At 39.4% G+C, this 18,555-nt stretch overlaps 1 protein-coding gene across 1 annotated transcript in view; it reads left to right on the top strand.

Moving 5' to 3' along the window:
• The first annotated feature begins 14,095 nt into the window (after window positions 1–14,095).
• Window positions 14,096–18,555, top strand: part of LOC107667201 (receptor-type tyrosine-protein phosphatase eta-like) — a 10,855-nt gene continuing 6,395 nt past the window's right edge. Inside the window, exons 1-2 of the mRNA XM_016458807.1 lie at window positions 14,096–14,173; window positions 16,629–17,453. Coding sequence (XP_016314293.1) covers window positions 14,143–14,173; window positions 16,629–17,453 — 856 coding nt within the window. The 5' untranslated portion in view covers window positions 14,096–14,142. The remainder of the gene's footprint in view (window positions 14,174–16,628; window positions 17,454–18,555) is intronic.

The following is an 18,555-nucleotide window of genomic DNA, read 5'->3' as shown; positions in this document are numbered from 1 at the left end:
TAAGAGGATTTCTCCAGCAACATCCCACCCAACAGTAACCTCCCATCTACTGCTGGGCACTGGCTTTTAACGGACAAACAGAGGCAAAATGTCCCGCCGTTCCACAGTACAGACATAATCCTCTGGACCGACGACGATCCTTCTCCTCCCGGGATAGCCGAGCCCTACCCACCTGCATGGGCTCTGGATCTTGTGTTGAGCTGACCGCATCACTAGAGAACGGAGCACAGAGAGCCGAAGAAACCGGAGCTGCCCGCCTTAACACACGTTGTTCGCGCTGATGAGACAACGATCTGACAAAGACAAGACCAAACGCTGAGACTAATATAGGGCAGCTGACGAGCCACAGCTGAACCTAATAATCAATCAACAGTAGTACACCGAACGACCAGAAGGGGCCGATGCATCTATGAACCATGACACTAATGAGCAGATTGAGACACACTCTTACTGACTGACTCACATGTGTGAGCATTTTTATGCACAAAACATGATTTATCGGTTAGTGTGGACTTTAAAAAATTTGCTTAAAATTTACATCCAATTCAAACCCCATGAAGAAAGACTCCTGATGGCTCAAATGTGTAAAGATTAAATGCTTACGTAAATATATTTAAATGTAATGAGGAGCTCTAATGCTATTTCATGCCTTCTGACTATTTTATACTGCTAAAGAGTTGAAGAAAAACGAGTTGGACGTTTGATGGAGTTTTTTTTGTGCCAAATACATTCCTTCAGGGTTCGAATAAGTTTCGGAATGTTTTTTTCGAGTATGGGCCTGTATGACATCATAAAGGGCGGAATTGCTTTTATGGGCGGTTCTCCCAGAAAAGTGCGCACACATCAACTAGAGCGAGAACAAGAGCACGCACGCTCATCAACGTGCTTCATTTGGGTTACAGAAGTCGTTTGACCCCCAAAGCCTGGTTCGTTTGTCTAGTGTGATCGCTCCGTTTATCCGTCCCTGGCTTGCTTGGAAGAGGTGGGCCAGAGCACGGTTCAGTTCAGTACGCATGTAGTGTGAGCGCTAAATGTACCTGAGCACGGAACTGGAAATGTGCAGCACACACGTCGCAACAGCTTGACACTGGCCCAGTCCCAAATGGCACACTTCACGTGCACTTGCGGTCTTGCGGACTTACAATGGCCACCGTATGCGTGTGTCCATTAAGTCCACGAGTCCGTAGAGTGTCCCATTCATCATTTTAGCTTTTAGAAGGGTGCTTGCGAGTGCCCCCAATTGCGGCCGCTATGCACCCTTGATGCACACTTCTCTCGACGCCGCACTGAGGCGAGCTCCGCGGCAGACTTCTACCCAACAGTCAAAGTGACATAACGTCATGGCAGTGTGTACTCAGAGGAAGACTGTGAGGGTTTAGGGTGCGATTTGGGACAGGGCTGCTATCTACACTGGACGCGACAATGCGACTGTTGCAAATCATTTGATCTTTGTGTCAGTATGTTATAAATGTCACAGTAACATGGCATCGGACAAAATTTCTAACCGGCATGCACTGCTTCAAGTCATCGGCCTTGTCCCAAATGGCACACTTCATGTGCACTTACGGTCTTGTGGACTTACAATGGCCGCCACATGCACATGTCCGTTAAGTCCACGAGACCTTAGGGTGTCCCATTCATCATTTTAGCTTTCAGAAGGGTGCTCGCAAGTGCCCTCGATGCGCACTTCTGCCGAGCCCTCACTAAGGTGAGCTCCGCGGCAGACTTCTACCCAACAGTCAAAGTGACATAACGTCATGGCAGTGTGTACTCAGAGGAAGACTGTGAGAGTTTAGGGTGCGATTTGGGACAGGGCTGCTATCTACACTGGACGCGACAATGCGACTGTTGCAAATCATTTCATCTTTGTGTCAGTATGTTATAAATAGAACGAGGTAGTAGTTTACTGTCTGGGATTTGTCGTGTCATGCCGCTCCACATCCAGTATAGACATGGTGTGAGTGGCAAAAGCAATAAATCTGTTTATCAATAGGCTATATTGTGAGAGGGCCGTGTGTCACCGTGTCCTAAACGACTCAAAATAATAAACCATAAAGTTAACAGGTGGTGGTTGAGGATAGACCCCCTCATATGATTTTAAAGTGCTTTGGGTGTACATACACAATAAAGTGCTATATAAATGCCTCATTCATTCATTCATAATGACGTAGGCGTGCTCCGGCCAGGAATGTAAAGTGCAATGTGAGTGCAGCCCAGCGGGGGAGGAGGGGGCTTGCGCTTGGGCTCGGTTTAAGGCAACTGTGCCTAGGGTGAGTACACCCTAATAGAGCTGATTTGACTCCTAACTCAGTTTTGATCTCATGTGTAGTTCTGTGTTTGGTCTCTGTGTGTCAGTAGTGAGTGATAGTGTTTGAGCAGCTGCAGCATCAGTTCAGTCACTGTGACTCTGACTGATGGAGGTTTTTGTACGACTCTTTATCACTGTGTGAATGTTGGACCACTGTGTGCACTGTGACAGTAATAATGTCCAGCATCTTCAGTCTGGACTCCACTGATGGTCAGAGTGAAATCACTGTTAGATCCACGGCCACTGAATCTAGATGGAGTTCCTGACTGGCGGACATCTGCATCAAAAATCAGGAGTTTAGGTGCTTCTCCAGGTTTCTGTAAGTACCAGGCTAAATAGTATTTCCTATTCCAACTGTACACATTTGTGCTGGTTTTACAGTTGATTTTGACTGTTTCTTCTGGTTGAGCTGCTGTCGTTGAGGGACTCTGAGTGACGCTGATCTGTCCTCTACTCTCTGAAACACACAACCAGAAGAAAATCAACTCAAAACTTTGACAATATACTTGAAGAAATGAATTCATATCAAACTTGTGCTCCACAAATCTTGAGCAAACACTGTGAGAGTCCAGATGAAGATGATGATGAAGGTCATGTTGATGAAGATTGTTGTGTGTGTCAGTGATGAAGTGTTAAACTCACAGCACTATAAACACTCTCAGAGCACTGAAGCATCTGATCAATATGCAAACACATTCCAGATCATTTACCTGAAGACTGCAGAAACAGTTTTACTGTATCTTTGCTAATAAATTTATTTTTTCCATTTTCAGAAACAGACACTCATGATTTACTTCATGTTATTTTGGGTCAAGTTTCTCTCTCCAAACACTGTTTTAACGATCGGTTTCATTCAGACTTTGATGCTGAGAGCATTTAATACCTGTGTTAGAGATTTGATATCATCCATGATACTGTATAACAGGTCAAAGGTCATTCAACAGGGAATAATAATCTAAATCTTGCTAAAGATTTAATTATTAAGCAGGTAAATAGAATTAGGAAAGTTTAAATAACAGGTGTTTTGTAAATATCATGAATTTTGGGACTGATTATGAAACAAATGATTTCAATCTGCATACAATAACAAGGATTTCTTAATAACAAGGAGTCCTATATCTGTGTGTGAGTGTCGTGGAGTTTGTGTTCATCTGAGTGTGACAGAGGTTTTTGTACGACGCTTTCAGTAGAATGAAGCACTGTGGTACACTTTTGGTGGAGGGACTAAACTGACCATCAGTAAGTCTCTTCAATTCTATCATAAAAATGTATGATACTTTTATTTATTTTTTCAATTATTTGACTAAGCAAACATTTAGCAACCATTATTTTAGAAATGTTATTGAAGTCAACAAAGAACAAATTTAGAAACGTTTATTTATTGCAACCTGTCATGATGAATTTAATTGTTTCATTATTTAGTTTTGTGTGTTTCACAACTATATATTATTCATTGATTTTTTTTTTACATATTTTTTTCCCTTTCAATGCATATTTCATGTATTTTGAAAATCATTTTTGTTTTTACATGAATAACTTCACATCTTATTACTGATAACATTTCATTGCATTTTAACAGATTGATTGTATTAGTTTGATGTATTTTCAGTTGTTTTAATATAATTTTGCCCTAAATTCTTGATAAATTTAACAAGTGCGAGTTTTTGAAAACCATGAATTGAAATCCAAAATTTTTATAACACAAACAAAATAATAATAATTTTGTAGGTATCATCAGACAAAAACAAATGAAAAGTAAATGAAAAATGTAAACATTTATAATTTAAACTTATATTTGCTAATAATTATGTGTCTTAAGAATATTTTAAAATACATTTAATAAGGAATAATTCAAAATTGTTTTCAAAATATAATCATGAGTTTGCATGTGGACAGTGTTTAAAAATCAGTTTGACAATAATTTAAAATGTAACTTATTTATTCAGAAAATATCAAACAATTATATTTTTGCAGTGTATCATGTCTGCTTCAGAAAACTGATTTATATTAATATAAATTATTATAAATAACTTAAATAAATAAATTATATTATATAAGTACATGATACATTTAGTAGTAGTGAATATTGATTTAACTGAGAATATTTTCAAACTTTATTCAGGATATTTGTGTTATATGAATGAAAGCAGTGATGTGGAGTTACAGTAAAGATGAGCTGATTGTGATTTTGGCTGCATTATCACGTCTGCTCCAGTGAAGATTGTAGCTGCAGATGTGAAGAAGTGAGTGTTGTGTGTGTTTGTGTGTTTCAGCTGGTCCCGCAGTGAAGCCCTCCGTGTCTCTGCTGCCTCCCTCTTCTCTGCAGATCTCTGGAGACTCAGCCGCACTGCTCTGCCTGCTCAGCTCTTACTCTCCACAGGGGGCGCAGGTGAGCTGGACGCTGGACGGGTCAGAGGTCACCGAGGGGGTTCAGACCAGCGCAGAGAGCGAGCGGGACGGACGCTACAGCCGCAGCAGCGTCCTGAGCCTCAGCAAAGCACGCTGGGAAGACGGCGAGCGCTTCGTCTGCAGAGTAACACATGACGGAGCTGATCACGAGACCTCGTTCCTCAAGAGCTCCGAGTGCTGATGTTTCTCCAGTGAAGAGCAGCAGGATTCACAGCAGTCACCTGATTTACAGCTCAATACTCAAGCAGTCTTTCAATGTGCTGCCATTGCTGTTCATTCAATAAAGCTTCTGAACGCCTTACATTTGTGTTCGACTGCATCATTGATCAGTGTGTCCTTCCTTCACTAAAGTTTCAGCTGCTGTTGATGGATTGTAACAGTTGAGAACAGCTGCGTTTAGCAGTAAATGTGAACTGAAGCTCTTGGGGTTTGAACATGGTCTCTGGAGACGGAGCTGCTCTATTCTGAGACGATCAGAATCACTAAAGCTGCCAATGCAAATCTGATTTTCAGCTCAAACTCACAGTTTGAGTGTAGTAGAATCTGCAAAAAACCCACAACTATAAAACTGGAACTAACAAAAAAGTTGTCAAACCCGTCACAGGACAGATCAGTCTAATAGAGCTGATTTCACTACTAACTCAGTTTTGAGCTCATGTGTAGTTCTGTGTTTGGTCTCTGTGTGTCAGTAGTGAGTGATAGTGTTTGAGCAGCTGCAGCATCAGTTCAGTCACTGTGACTCTGACTGACGGAGGTTTTTGTATGACTCTTTATCACTGTGTGAACACACCACCACCACTGCTGTGGTAACTCTGACAGTAATAATGTCCAGCATCTTCAGTCTGGACTCCACTGATGGTCAAAGTAAAATCTCTCCCAGATGATCTGCTGCCACTGAATCTAGATGGAACTCCTGGCTGGAGGGTGCTTGTTGCATAAATCATGAATTTAGTTGCTTCTCCAGGTTTATTTAGATACCAGTTAAGAAAATGATTTCCATTATTACAGCAGTCTGCATCACTGTTAAATGTACAGGTTACAGTGACTGATTGTCCAGTTTAAGCGAGCAGCACTGAGGGAGTTTGAGTCACTCTCACCTGCCCAATAGATTCTGTCAAATGAGAAAGATTAGAAATCACAAATACTTTTACAAACATATCTCTTCACAACATAAAAAATATCAACACATGTAATCTTTACTGACACAAACCTCTACATAATACTGTCAGCATCCAGATCAATATGGTGATGAAAATAATTTTTGTTGGTTGTAGGTTCAGTTAGAGTGTAAAACAGTTATTGATCATGTTTCATGTGTCAGAGTTATAAACACATGCAGAGCACTGAAGCGTGGCGCTCATGTAAAACACACTCTCTATGCAAACACTGCAGCAGTGAACAGGTTTAAGTTGGTTTAATGTGCTGTTTCATTGATCAGGACAATAAACTGAGGTCACTGAAAACTCACTGACAGATGTGCTGTTGTGTTCACTATATAACTGATCACAGTTTTTTAATGCTTTGTAATGACTGATCCTAGGAATCATAGCAACCATATGAAAGGCACAGACTGATTTAATAATATATGACAATATTCAGAATATGAGTGTGTGCTTGTGTAGGGCCTTAAAGTGATGGCAAGTGGTTTCACACAAGTTGTCAGGAATTAAAGTGATGTGAAGCTAACTAACTACTTGTAATGGTTGTGTGTGGAGGGGGATTGGGGGGAAGGTGGGTAATGTGATGTAGGGACCACCATTTTACACCAGAATTACACCCCTATATTTCTGAGAAAGACTCTGGGGTTTATATTAACCACACATGGGCTTTTTACAGTACAGTTTATTAACAGCATACTGGGGTGTAAGGACCCACTCAGACCACAGGATGAGCTCCACCTGCTGGTCTCACTAACATCTCTTCCAGCAGCAACCTGGTCTTCCTCGAAGGTCTCGCATCCAGGTACTGACCAGACTCAACCCTGCTGAGCTTCAGTGGATGTGCAGGTGAAAGCTGCAGGTTGATGATGCTGGCTTGTGTAGCAGGACACCCAGTCCCGGCGCCAGAATTTTAACGGGGGGCTATCCCTTCTGCCCGGGGGGCACATAGCGTGAGTGTCAGTGGGCATTTGGTATCGATATAATTTAATTTAGCCTATAAAAAAAAGGGATTAGTATTACTAATCATCGTCACAATTCGCAAAAAAGAAAAATGTATTATGATTTTGCACTGGCCCGATGCACATCAGAACTGGTTCAAACTTTACGCAAACATTTTTTAAAAAGTCATGATTAAAATAAGATGATGTTATAAACAATTTACGCATTCTATGATAAATAAAATAACACCAACCTGCTAGAACAGCTGGAGTCTGCGGCGCTTACTCTCGTTGAAACTTCTCAGTAGAGTATCTTTCCATTCATCCCAAAATTTTCTTGTCAAGTCTCTTTCAAATGCCAGTTGCACTAAATGGGCCTTTCGCTGATGTAGCATGCTCCTTCGATTGTCCATGAACACATTTTTCAGAGTAGAAAATGAGTTTTCGCATGTAGCTGTAGAAGCTCCAAATGTCAGCGCACATTTCATTGCAGTGAGTACACTAGGCATAGCTTCAAGCGTGGTATGATGCTCCTGGAGAATTTGTTTAAGTGTTAATTTCTCGCCACTAGAAATAGATCTAGCCAGTACTTTACTCAGGAATTGTCGGGCCACAATAAATTCTGAATGAATCACTTCTGAATTAGTTAAGTTCATCATATCTTGTACGAGTTGCGCATCCAAGAAAGTGCTGTCATACTGTGGATCAAAAGCTGAAAGAGCTTCAATTAACTTGCTATTTCTTTCTCCGAAACGCTCTGAGATTTCTGCAAGCACTGCGTCCAAAGTACTGTAGTATAATCGTCTGAGCTCTTCTTGATTTCCAAAATCACCTTGAGCCTGGCCAATGCTTTCCTCCAGCAGATATTCTTGAAGGCCTTTGTTGATGATGGTCCGCTTTCGTTTGGGAGGTCTTGGCATTTCAGTGTCGTCGGCCTTCTCCCACAGCTCTAAGAAGTCAGATTCACGGCGTAAGGCATTCTGAAGCACATGTAACTAATTTGAATGCACTTAGAAGGTCCATGTCCTCTGACTGCATCAGTTTGTTTGGAGCATCAAGCAGCTGTAGAATCTTATACACCATGTGGGCAATGAACTTGATCAGGCCAGCTGCTTCCATGCGCACCTCCATCTCGTATCTGCGGTTTCCATTGATCTCGGCTAACAACTCAGTAATGTCTTGAAAAGAATTCAGAATTGTTTTGACCGTTTGAAGATACCCTGTCCATCGCTGTTCAAGTAATCTCTTAAGCTGCTGCCCTCCGTACAAGACAGCAACGGTTGGCTTCTTTATGAATTTATAAAGCAAGTTGCACACATTAAAGAAGTCTTCAACCGCAGGCTCTGTGGATATTGCATGAACTACCACAAGATGGAGCTGATGATTGAAGCAATGCACGTACGGAATCACTCTTCCTAATTTGTCCTGCAAAATTTTCTGTACTCTTCCGTTTTTTCCGGACATGAGAGAGGCCCTGTCATACACCTGGCTCAATATTTTAGAAGTACTGAGCTCATTCTTTTCAAGCTCTGTAATTATTGTGTTGGTCAGGGTCTGGGCATCCCCTTTTTCAGTTGTTGTCATGGAAAGAAGTCGCTCTGTGACTTGATAATTGTCCTTAACAAAACGAACAATTATGGAAATAGTTTCCATTCCAGTTGGGTCACATGTGCTATCTACGTTGATTGTGTACCATGAGTCTGCAACTTCTCAAACTATTTCTTCAGTCACCAGACTGCTCATGTTTGCAATGACGTCATTTTGAATTTCGTGAGAACTGTACGTTGCATTGCGTGATATTGTCTTCATAACACTCCTTAGCTCTGGGTCTTTTCGGAGGGTATATTCGAATAATGAAAGGAAAAGTCCACTTCCATCCTCTGTTAGACAATCAAAAGCATCTGTGCTTTCCCTTAGCGGCAAATGATTCACAACAAGAAATTCAATCATGTCCACTACAGAGGAGAGGTAGTAGTGATTCCTAGCTAATTGGTTACTGTTAACCATAGTGGAAATTTCAAGTCCACTTTCAGCCCGTTTTTCTCTGTCTTTCTAGAGTGCCATGCTTGTAATGTGTTCTTTCGACGCTGCATGTTTGTTAAGGCCTTTTCCCGCCTCTACAGCGTGCTTCCAATCACTGAAGCCCCTTACAGTGAAAGCTGAGTCTGATGGAGAAATTAAGTATTTCCTGCATGGAAAACAAAATGTAGCATCTGCTTCCACGGAGTATTCCAACCACTCCCGTGACGTACACCACGACGCAACAAATGATCGATGCTGGTTGTAGCAAAGGCGAAGAGGAAAATGTCTTAACCTGATTCGGTTTATCCTCACCGAGGTCGAAAGGCACTCTTGGCGGTCCAGGCGTGCATGAGCTGGAGCACGAGGGCAGAGGATCAATCGGTGTTGGTGTCTTGTCGACTGGCGTGTCTACTACATTGCTGTTGGATGCTTGCAATTGCACGGTCGCATTTGGCAAACTATGGGACCGATTTATCATATATTTTCGTATATCCATTTTTATACTGCCTTATGGTAATCTATCTAGCCATCATTGATGAATCACGCAATTGTAAGAAGCTCCCTGATAGGCTAGCGTTACTAGGAGACAAATCTCCACCTACCACCAGTCTGACGGTCATGTCAGATTTTTGCCTGATATTTTTTTAGTGGTTATGGTATGATTAAAACTCGATTCAATTTAAAATGAGTAACATTTTGTTTCACATTGTACTGGTTTAATTACGTTTTTACGTTCTCTTCTGCCAGGCTTGGGAGGGGGGGCTTGTGATCACCCCCTTGACGCCGGGCCTGAGGACACCTCAAGTGTCCCATATACATCTGGCCCAGAGCTTTCCAGAAACAGACAAAGATGGACTTTTAATCTAGTTGTTGCTCTCGAGCAATGGTTTGACCTTTATGAATATTAAGAATGACCAATTTGTTTAGATGATTTTATTTCAGATGCATTTGTGATGATATTGTTTCACATCCTCATGAGCAGCTGCAGCATCAGTTCAGTCACTGTGACTCTGACTTATGGAGGTTTTTGTATGACTCTTTATCACTGTGTGAACACATATTTACTGTTGATGCTGTGTAAACTCTGACAGTAATAATGTCCAGCATCTTCAGTCTGGACTCCACTGATGGTCAGAGTGCAATCACTGCAATCAATATGCAAACACACTCCACATAATTTACCTGAAGACAGCAGATACACCATTTTGTCATTTTATTTATGAAGCAACAGCTTTGCTAATAATAGATGCTTATGTATTGTGTTATTTTGAGCCAAACTCAAAAACAATGATGAGCAATTTCATTAAGACTTATATTCTCAAAAATAGTTATCATGGATTGTAATAGTTGAGAACAGCTGTGTTTAGCAGTAAATGTGAACTGAAGCTCTTGGGGTTTGAACATGGTCTCTGGAGACGGAGCTGCTCTATTCTGAGACGATCAGAATCACTAAAGCTGCCAATGCAAATCTGATTTTCAGCTCAAACTCACAGTTTCACTGTTTGATCGGTTCAACGCTCTGAACTGAAACAGTTTCACTTCTGCTCACGAGAAATGAGTTATGAGTAATAAATTCATTTTCAGCTTGGGATGAAGGAGCTAATTGAGAGACTGCCCAAACTTGTTGGGATTTAGAGGGCCCCCAAAGTAAATGCAAATATGTCATTTCCATACCAAAAATACATATGTTACAGTCACCGTTATGCAGATTGATCATAAACACAGCTAAAAGACTTCCTACCAGTGGCCATCCATCACAAAATCTACCACAGTTTTATCGTCGTTAGAATGCAAAATGTTTCAATACAAGCATTTCAGTCAAATGTAATTTATGCAACCTTTAACCCACGGGAGCAAATCAAACCCTCCGCAACAGTTTAAAATCAACCCAATTCAGTGCAAAAAAAATGCAGATTTGGCAACTCTGCATCCAACATGAGCTGCATCCAAAGTGATTTAAATACTCTGCATATTGATAGCGGCTCTCTGATGTGCGAAAATTATATTTAATATTAGAATGTTTGCGGGAGCAGCCGGTAATGGCCAGAAATCCAGCAGGAGCGGCATTAATACAATAACACACACAATGAATGGCGACTGTAGAAAGCAAAAGCTTTTTTGTAGAAAGCAAAAGCCGAATCCGAATCGCCATTTTGGACGATTTAGAAATTCTGGCCGGACGCATTTTTTTAGGTCCAAAAAGAGGACATGTCTGGGGAAAAGAGGACGTATGGTCATCCTACTTAAAGTGATTTAAAGTGGCTTCACGCAAGTTGTAAGCATTAAATAAATTAGGGTAGAGTGGGGGAAAATGCCCCCCACTCCCCTACCGTTTATCCCAAACGTAAAGTGGGCAATGGGCAATTACTGTAGCTAGTTATTCTGTTCTGAACATCAAATCCTTTGTTTTTTTTTCATCAAATGTATTCTAACTAGTTGGTTGAATACAAATATTTGGACTTTATATTTAAAAAATTACCTAAAATTAGCATCAGGTAGCTAGTTAGCCAGTCAGTTAGCATAAGCTAACAAAAATGTTTCAAATAGGCTATTATAATTTTGTAATTCATAATTATTGATTATATTTTTTTAATTTTAAGATAAACTGCCTGTACTCTGATTTTGCTGTAAATGTTTAAAGCAAATTGCTTTGTCAGACTGGGGGGCATTTTACTCCACCTGTGGGGCAAAACGCCCCCTTGGTACAAATTTAATTTTTGTTAAAAATCTAATAACATGAAAACTCTGGACATTTTTTCATACTTGGTTTATAATTGATGTCATTGTCACTAAAACTATTATAACTTTTCTGAACACATTTAACTTTTGTTTCACAGAAATAAATTACACACTCCTTTCCCCCACTCTACCTTACTATATCGCTTGTAATGTCAAACTAACTAACTACTTGTAATGTTTGTGTCCAGGAGGAATTAGGGAAGTTGGGCAATGTGATGTAGGGACTATTTTATACCACTGTTTTTCTGAGAAGGTCTCTGGGGACAGTACAGTTTATTAACACCATACTGGAGCGTTAGGATCCACTCAGTCCCATATATGTCTGGCCCAGATTCTCCCAACAATAGACCAGCATGACTTGTCTTTTACACAGAAGTGTAGTCAAGACCATTCAAGAACCACACAGCAAAATCCTCCTGTTAAAAGTACTTCTCAGTGTTCATGTGTGTCCACAATACAGTGTTAAAGAAGCACTGAAGCAGAGTTGATTATCACCACTGTTGAGATTAGTGATGAAAGAGACATAGCTTTTCAAAAGTCAATTATTTTGCTAAATGTTTAAAAATGTTTGAAATGGCATGCTCTGGTGACATCTGCTGTTTGAAATGTTGTAAATGCAACATAAATGACTTTTACAAACCAACTGCAAGTGTTATATTAGTGATGTTATCTATTAATTGTGATTTTTTTTTAAATCATCTAATACTGTTAAATATAAAGTGTCTGTATAACTGACTTCCAGCCACAGCTTTAGATGAAATCAACTAAAAGAAGCCAATGAAAGAAGACATTAAATCTCGCAAGATCTCAGCAGTGGATGATTGAACAACTCTACAAACAGCACTACCAGCTTCAGATTGACTTTAGCTTTTTAACAGTAGGTGTTCATCACTGATCACTCAATTTATCATGTAATTAATGCATTAACTCAGAGGTCTTGACTATACCTCTGATTTCTCATCTTGCAGGATGCTGAATGCAAATAAGATGCACTAAAATGAGCTCTATGAAACCACATGTGATAAGATTATATGATTAAAGTTTCTGTTTGTATTACTGGTAATAGATTAAACTGAATGCTGAAAATAGAGTAAACTAAAAATGTATTGTTTAAGTACAATAAAACATCACCATAAAGTATTAGTACAAAAATCAACTCTCAATAATACTACAGCACATTTTTAACAGGGGTTTTAAACTACGTATTGAGACACATTTAGACACAACACTCAACAATGTTGACAATTGAACAAAATATTCAGATAAACAAATCAGCTCTGAACATCATAAATCAATTAAGCTACTAAAAAAACAACAGCAAAAAAAGCAAATAGTTAGAATTCAAGGAAATAAATGGACAATTCAGCTGATGCCACAATGCATGCTGGGAGTTATGTACCATGCTGAAACCCAGCATGCATTGCAGCATGAAGGTTGGGTAACACTTTATTTTGATAGTCCACTTTAGACATTCTACTAACAATAAGTAACATTGCAACTACATGTCAACTAGCAGTCATTAGAGTATTAGTAGACTGTCTGCTTAATATCTTCTAACACTCTATTTTGATGGATCAACAACATACAACATACTGACTATCAGAAACTTTGCAAATATATGTCAACTTATTCTACTAACCCTAAACCTACCCTAACAGTCTACTCTGAGAGTTAGTATTAGTTGACATGTAGTTAACATGTAGTTACAAAGTTGCTTATAGTTAGTAGAATGTCTAAAGTGGACTATCGAAATAAAGTGTAACCGAAGGTTGTTGCTGATAGTCACCATTGTTGAGAGTCATATGCTGATTGTTTATGTCTGTCTGTGTGTGTCTAAAGGATGCATAGGTTTAACATTAGTTTGAGTCTTATTTTGTGTAATAACTGTTTGCTGAATTGAACTAAATGCTTAAACAACAGTAGCAGATGTCTAATAATGCAAAGTGTAAATGTATCAAAAGTGCACGACACAAATAAGCAGTGATGAGACTGAAGATGAGAGCAGTGAAACAGGCCACTTCATGATTATATTACCATCAATAGTTACCATAAATCACCAGATGTCTCAGTTATCTGATCAAATTTTATCTTAACTTTTGCTGCTGCAAATTCATTTTATAAACACACTGCTATAGCAGCCAAAAACACAAAGAAAAAGTCAAGGGTCAAGAGCCCAACTTAAGACACTGATCAAATTTTAAAAATTACAGCTAAATCTACATTAATTCTCAGTTAGGCATACTGCTTAAAAACACTATAAAACATTTTCAAATGTTTCCACTGAGTCCAGTTATTTGCAAATGCAGGTTCAATGGAATTGTTGAGGGTTCCTATGCAAAGTGGCTCTGTGAATAGGTTATTGTTAGAGGCCAGACTGTAGAGCTCAGGATCAGATCAGGACCATCAGTGGACAGCAGAGTATTGAGGGCAGAGTGAGTATTTTACCTTCAGTTGATTTATCTGAAGAGTCTAGTTTGTCTGTTCATTGATGATGTTTTCATTACTCCACAAGGTCTTGACCTGACCTGAGACTGACAACCGGCGAATCAACAAAAACAGATGTGAGATGAATACACTGTGGCTGCCGCTTCTTCTGAGTAAGTTTGTAAACTGACAGAGGTTTATATGCTTCATGCTTTTGTGGAAACCATATTATACTACCATTCAAAAGTTTTCACAAAAAACAACAAATTAATACTTCTATTTGGCAAGGATGGATATGAAAACTGATCAATAAGTGCTGTTCTTTTAAACTTGCTATTCATCAGAGAACCCTGAAAAAAATAGTATCAAGGTTTCCACAAAAATATGAAGCAGCACAACTGTTTCAACATTGATAATAATCAGAAATTGAGCAGAAAATCAGCATTTTAGAATGATTTCTGAAGGATCATTTGACACTGAAGACTGGAGTAATGATGCTTAAAATTCAGTTTTGCAGCACAGGAATGAATTACATTTTAATATATATTACAATAGAAATCAGCTATTTTAAATCATAAGAATTTTTCACATTATTACTGTTTTTTACTATATGTTTTGATCAAATAAATTCAGCCTTGGTGACTTTCAAAAACATTAACACACCTTAAAGGGTTAGTTCACCCAAAAATGAAAATTAGCCCATTAATTACTCACCCTCAAGTCATCCTAGATGTATATGACTTTCTTCTTTCAGACGAATCCAGTCGGAGTTATATTAAAAATTCTCTTTGATCTTGCAAGCTGTTTAATGCCACTCAGCGGGTGTTGCATGCATCAGTCCAAAAGAAGTTAAATAAAAAGCGTCCATCCATAAAAAAAAATGTCTCACACGGCTCCAGGGGGTAAACAAAGGCCTTCTGTAGCGAATCAATGCGTTTTTGAAAGAAAAAAATCAATAATCAAAACGCAATAATCACTTTAATGTAGCTTGCGCCAACAGTTGTACACAGAAGCAGTTCCGGGCGGATGACGTATGAGGTCAGCGCTGCGCATGCGCCGGTGAGTCTTGTGAAAACCAACGTTTGTTAACAGGAGCAAAGGAAGCAAAGTTTCCTTCATTTAGCAAAGGAAAACCAGTCTCCTCTTGGCTTATATCGAAATCCTCTGACATTCTTCTTTACAAATCTTCGTTTTATACTTCGGAGTTATATTAAAAATTGTCTTTGATCTTTCAAGCTGTTTAATGCCACTCAGCGGGTGTTGCATGCATCAGTCCAAAAGAAGTTAAATAAAAAGCGTCCATCCATAAAAAAAAATGTCTCACACGGCTCCAGGGGGTAAACAAAGGCCTTCTGTAGCGAATCAATGCGTTTTTGAAAGAAAAAAATCAATAATCAAAACGCAATAATCACTTTAATGTAGCTTGCGCCAACGCTGAGTGCCATGAAACAGCTTGAAAGATCAAAGACAATTTTCTGACTGGATTCATCTGAAAGAAGAAAGTCATATACACCTAGGATGACTTGAGGGTGAGTAATTTATGGGCTAATTTTCATTTTTGGGTGAACTAACCCTTCAATTGTTCCAAACTTTGTACTGATAGTCTATGCATACCACTTTATTTGAGGGATATAAAATATTAATAGGATGTCTTGCATGTTTCTTAAAACGTTTATGAAGTTCCAAGTAAACATTTTCATTTACAGTCATGAGTGGACAACTGTGTAACTGTTCCTCTTTTATTCCACTCTCATATCGTTTGCATTTACATCCTCAAAAAACTTTTTGGAAAAACTCACCTGAGATTTGCATAACAAAGCATAAATAATGAGCAATATTCCATATATCTGCATTGATTTTTTACAGTAAGATCCATAAATAGTGAACCATTAACAGTTATGTAACCCAAAATGTGCTCTGATGCAACTGTATAATGCCAGTGCACCAAGACAACATACACTTTTATTGAAAATACAACCTATGAAGTATTTCTAGATATTTTAACATAATTTAACCCTCTGGTGCTCCTCTGTCATTTTATGTTTTGATTTTTAAAATGTTTTGTCAATGGAATGGTATTACAGTTTGTGACACTTGCTACGTGAACACACACACACACACACACACACACACACAAATGCAAACATGATTCAAAAAGGTTAAACAGTCCTTGAATTAAACATTGAGTTAAGCAAGAGTAACCATTTCAAGTCAAAATTCTTTCAAAATACAAAATATTTAATTTTTCCCTGCCGGCGTTTTTGATCATTTTCACAAAAATTTCAGAGCCAATGATCAAAACATTAAAACATAAACAGTAGATCAACCACTTCTATCCACTCCTTCTGGATCCAGAGATGCTGTACTATATCGGTACTATTAAAAGCGCCCCCTACTGTATAACAATGTAACCTCAGAAAGCCAGAAAAACGTGTTTGGTCAAGCTAGGTTAGGCAATTTCTAGTGTCGCCTAGTGCAGATGTCCCCAACCACCGGGTCGCGACCCACTACCGGGCCGTGGAAGGATTGCTACCGGGTCGCAAGAACGTTCTGGGAAAAATGTGTATAGATATGACACTCTGTTATTTATTTATGTTAATGATTTCTTACTCAAATTATCACATTTAGGCTCAGTCATATGGGCAGAGGAGCAGTATTTTCCTCAGTTACCCAATGCCACATGGGACGATGCCAGACTCTACTGTCAGTCCTGTTTCAAAGAACTGACGACCATGACCTGCAGTAACGTCCATCTCATTGTGAAGAACCTCTCTTCGGACTACTGGGTTGGACTCCGCAGGAGTTACAATGGCTCCTTCCCTTGGGCCGAATGGTCCAATGGGGATCCTGTTACATATCAGAATTGGTACCCTGGTCATCCTGTTCCAAATAAAGAAAATAAACTGATTCCTATATGTTCCTCAACTACAGAAAGTCCACTGAGCACCCTAATAACTACCACAACATCTACCCTAATGACCTCACTAGAAACCTCCACAGTAACTTCTGCTCCGGTAACCTCTCCAAAGACTTCCACAATATTTCAAACTGAAAAAGCAGAGGATACATGTCCTATACTGACTGATATCCTTGATTGCTTAAATATGACATGTTATGATCTTGAAAGTGCCATGACTATGTGTAATAGAACAACGACTGTCACCCCTAAGACCACAACATACAACACTGTCCCTGAGGTCACAACATTTAGCACCACTTTTAATGCTGCAACAAACGGCACCACAACAAACAGCACCACAACCGAAGGCACCACAACTGAGGGTCCCACAACCGAAGGCGCCACAACCGAGAGCACCACCACCAGCAACTGCATCTCTGAACCCGAGCCAGATCCTGAACAGTACATCGAGGATGCTTGTGTGGTCCTGCTCAGCTTCGGCATGTGGAAGGAAGAAGACTGCAATAAAAGTCTACCCTACATCTGTTATGAAGGTAAGGACTTTGTTTTAAAGCACAGCGTTGTATTGTTCGATTCATATTGTTGGAACTCTGACAAGCTTAAAAATAAGGTTCCACAAGGAGGTTTTCACAGCAAAGCCAAAAATCAAACTTGGTTGAGGGCTGTGGGCCAAAAGTAAATGTTGCATTTATCCAGTTCTTGTCAGGGTTCTGTCACTTCGGTCTAGTGTTCTTCATGGTTTTGTGACAGAGCCCTGTCACTCCCATCATGTCGTTGTTCATTTTCACAAAAATTTCAGAGCCAATGATCAAAACATTAAAACATAAACAGTAGATCAACCACTTCTATCCACTCCTTCTGGATCCAGAGATGCTGTACTATATCGGTACTATTAAAAGCGCCCCCTACTGTATAACAATGTAACCTCAGAAAGCCAGAAAAACGTGTTTGGTCAAGCTAGGTTAGGCAATTTCTAGTGTCGCCTAGTGCAGATGTCCCCAACCACCGGGTCGCGACCCACTACCGGGCCGTGGAAGGATTGCTACCGGGTCGCAAGAACGTTCTGGGAAAAATGTGTATAGATATGACACTCTGTTATTTATTTATGTTAATGATTGTTCTAATTATTCTGTATTTTCTTTGTATGCGATTGATATGGAGTAGCAATTTGACAATTTCATGTTAAATAAGTAAATGAAAGATTGCTCTGATCTTTCACATATTAGGAGTTAAACAGATCGCTGTTGATCCGTAATACGTACGGATGAGACCCTACCATTCGGCACGCACGTGATTGGCAGATTAATTTGCCAATTTACACAAACAAGCAATTTTAAACCACAAAAAGAAGAAATGAAAGAGAGCTCAATTCGTCACTCACGCTCTGTTCTCGCACACAATCAAAGCACGCACAACAGATAGCGCGGAAATACCGAGTTGCGTATATATACACATAAAATTAGCCTATGTCAAAAACCCTTCACGTCATGGTCATTCTCTGTGTTTTAAATATTTTTTTTCTTGCTTATCCAAAAAAAATAGTCCGATCTGTGACAAAAAAAAACACAATATAATGCGTTGAAGCACTATATAATGCTATTATAATACTATATAATAGCCTAATATATATATATA

This window comes from Sinocyclocheilus anshuiensis, unplaced genomic scaffold, assembly GCF_001515605.1.
Source record: "Sinocyclocheilus anshuiensis isolate Anshui unplaced genomic scaffold, SAMN03320099.WGS_v1.1 scaffold415, whole genome shotgun sequence".
NCBI lineage: Eukaryota > Metazoa > Chordata > Actinopteri > Cypriniformes > Cyprinidae > Sinocyclocheilus > Sinocyclocheilus anshuiensis.
The sequence above is the reverse complement of the archived record's forward strand: the minus strand, read 5'-3'. Positions and strand labels throughout refer to the sequence as shown.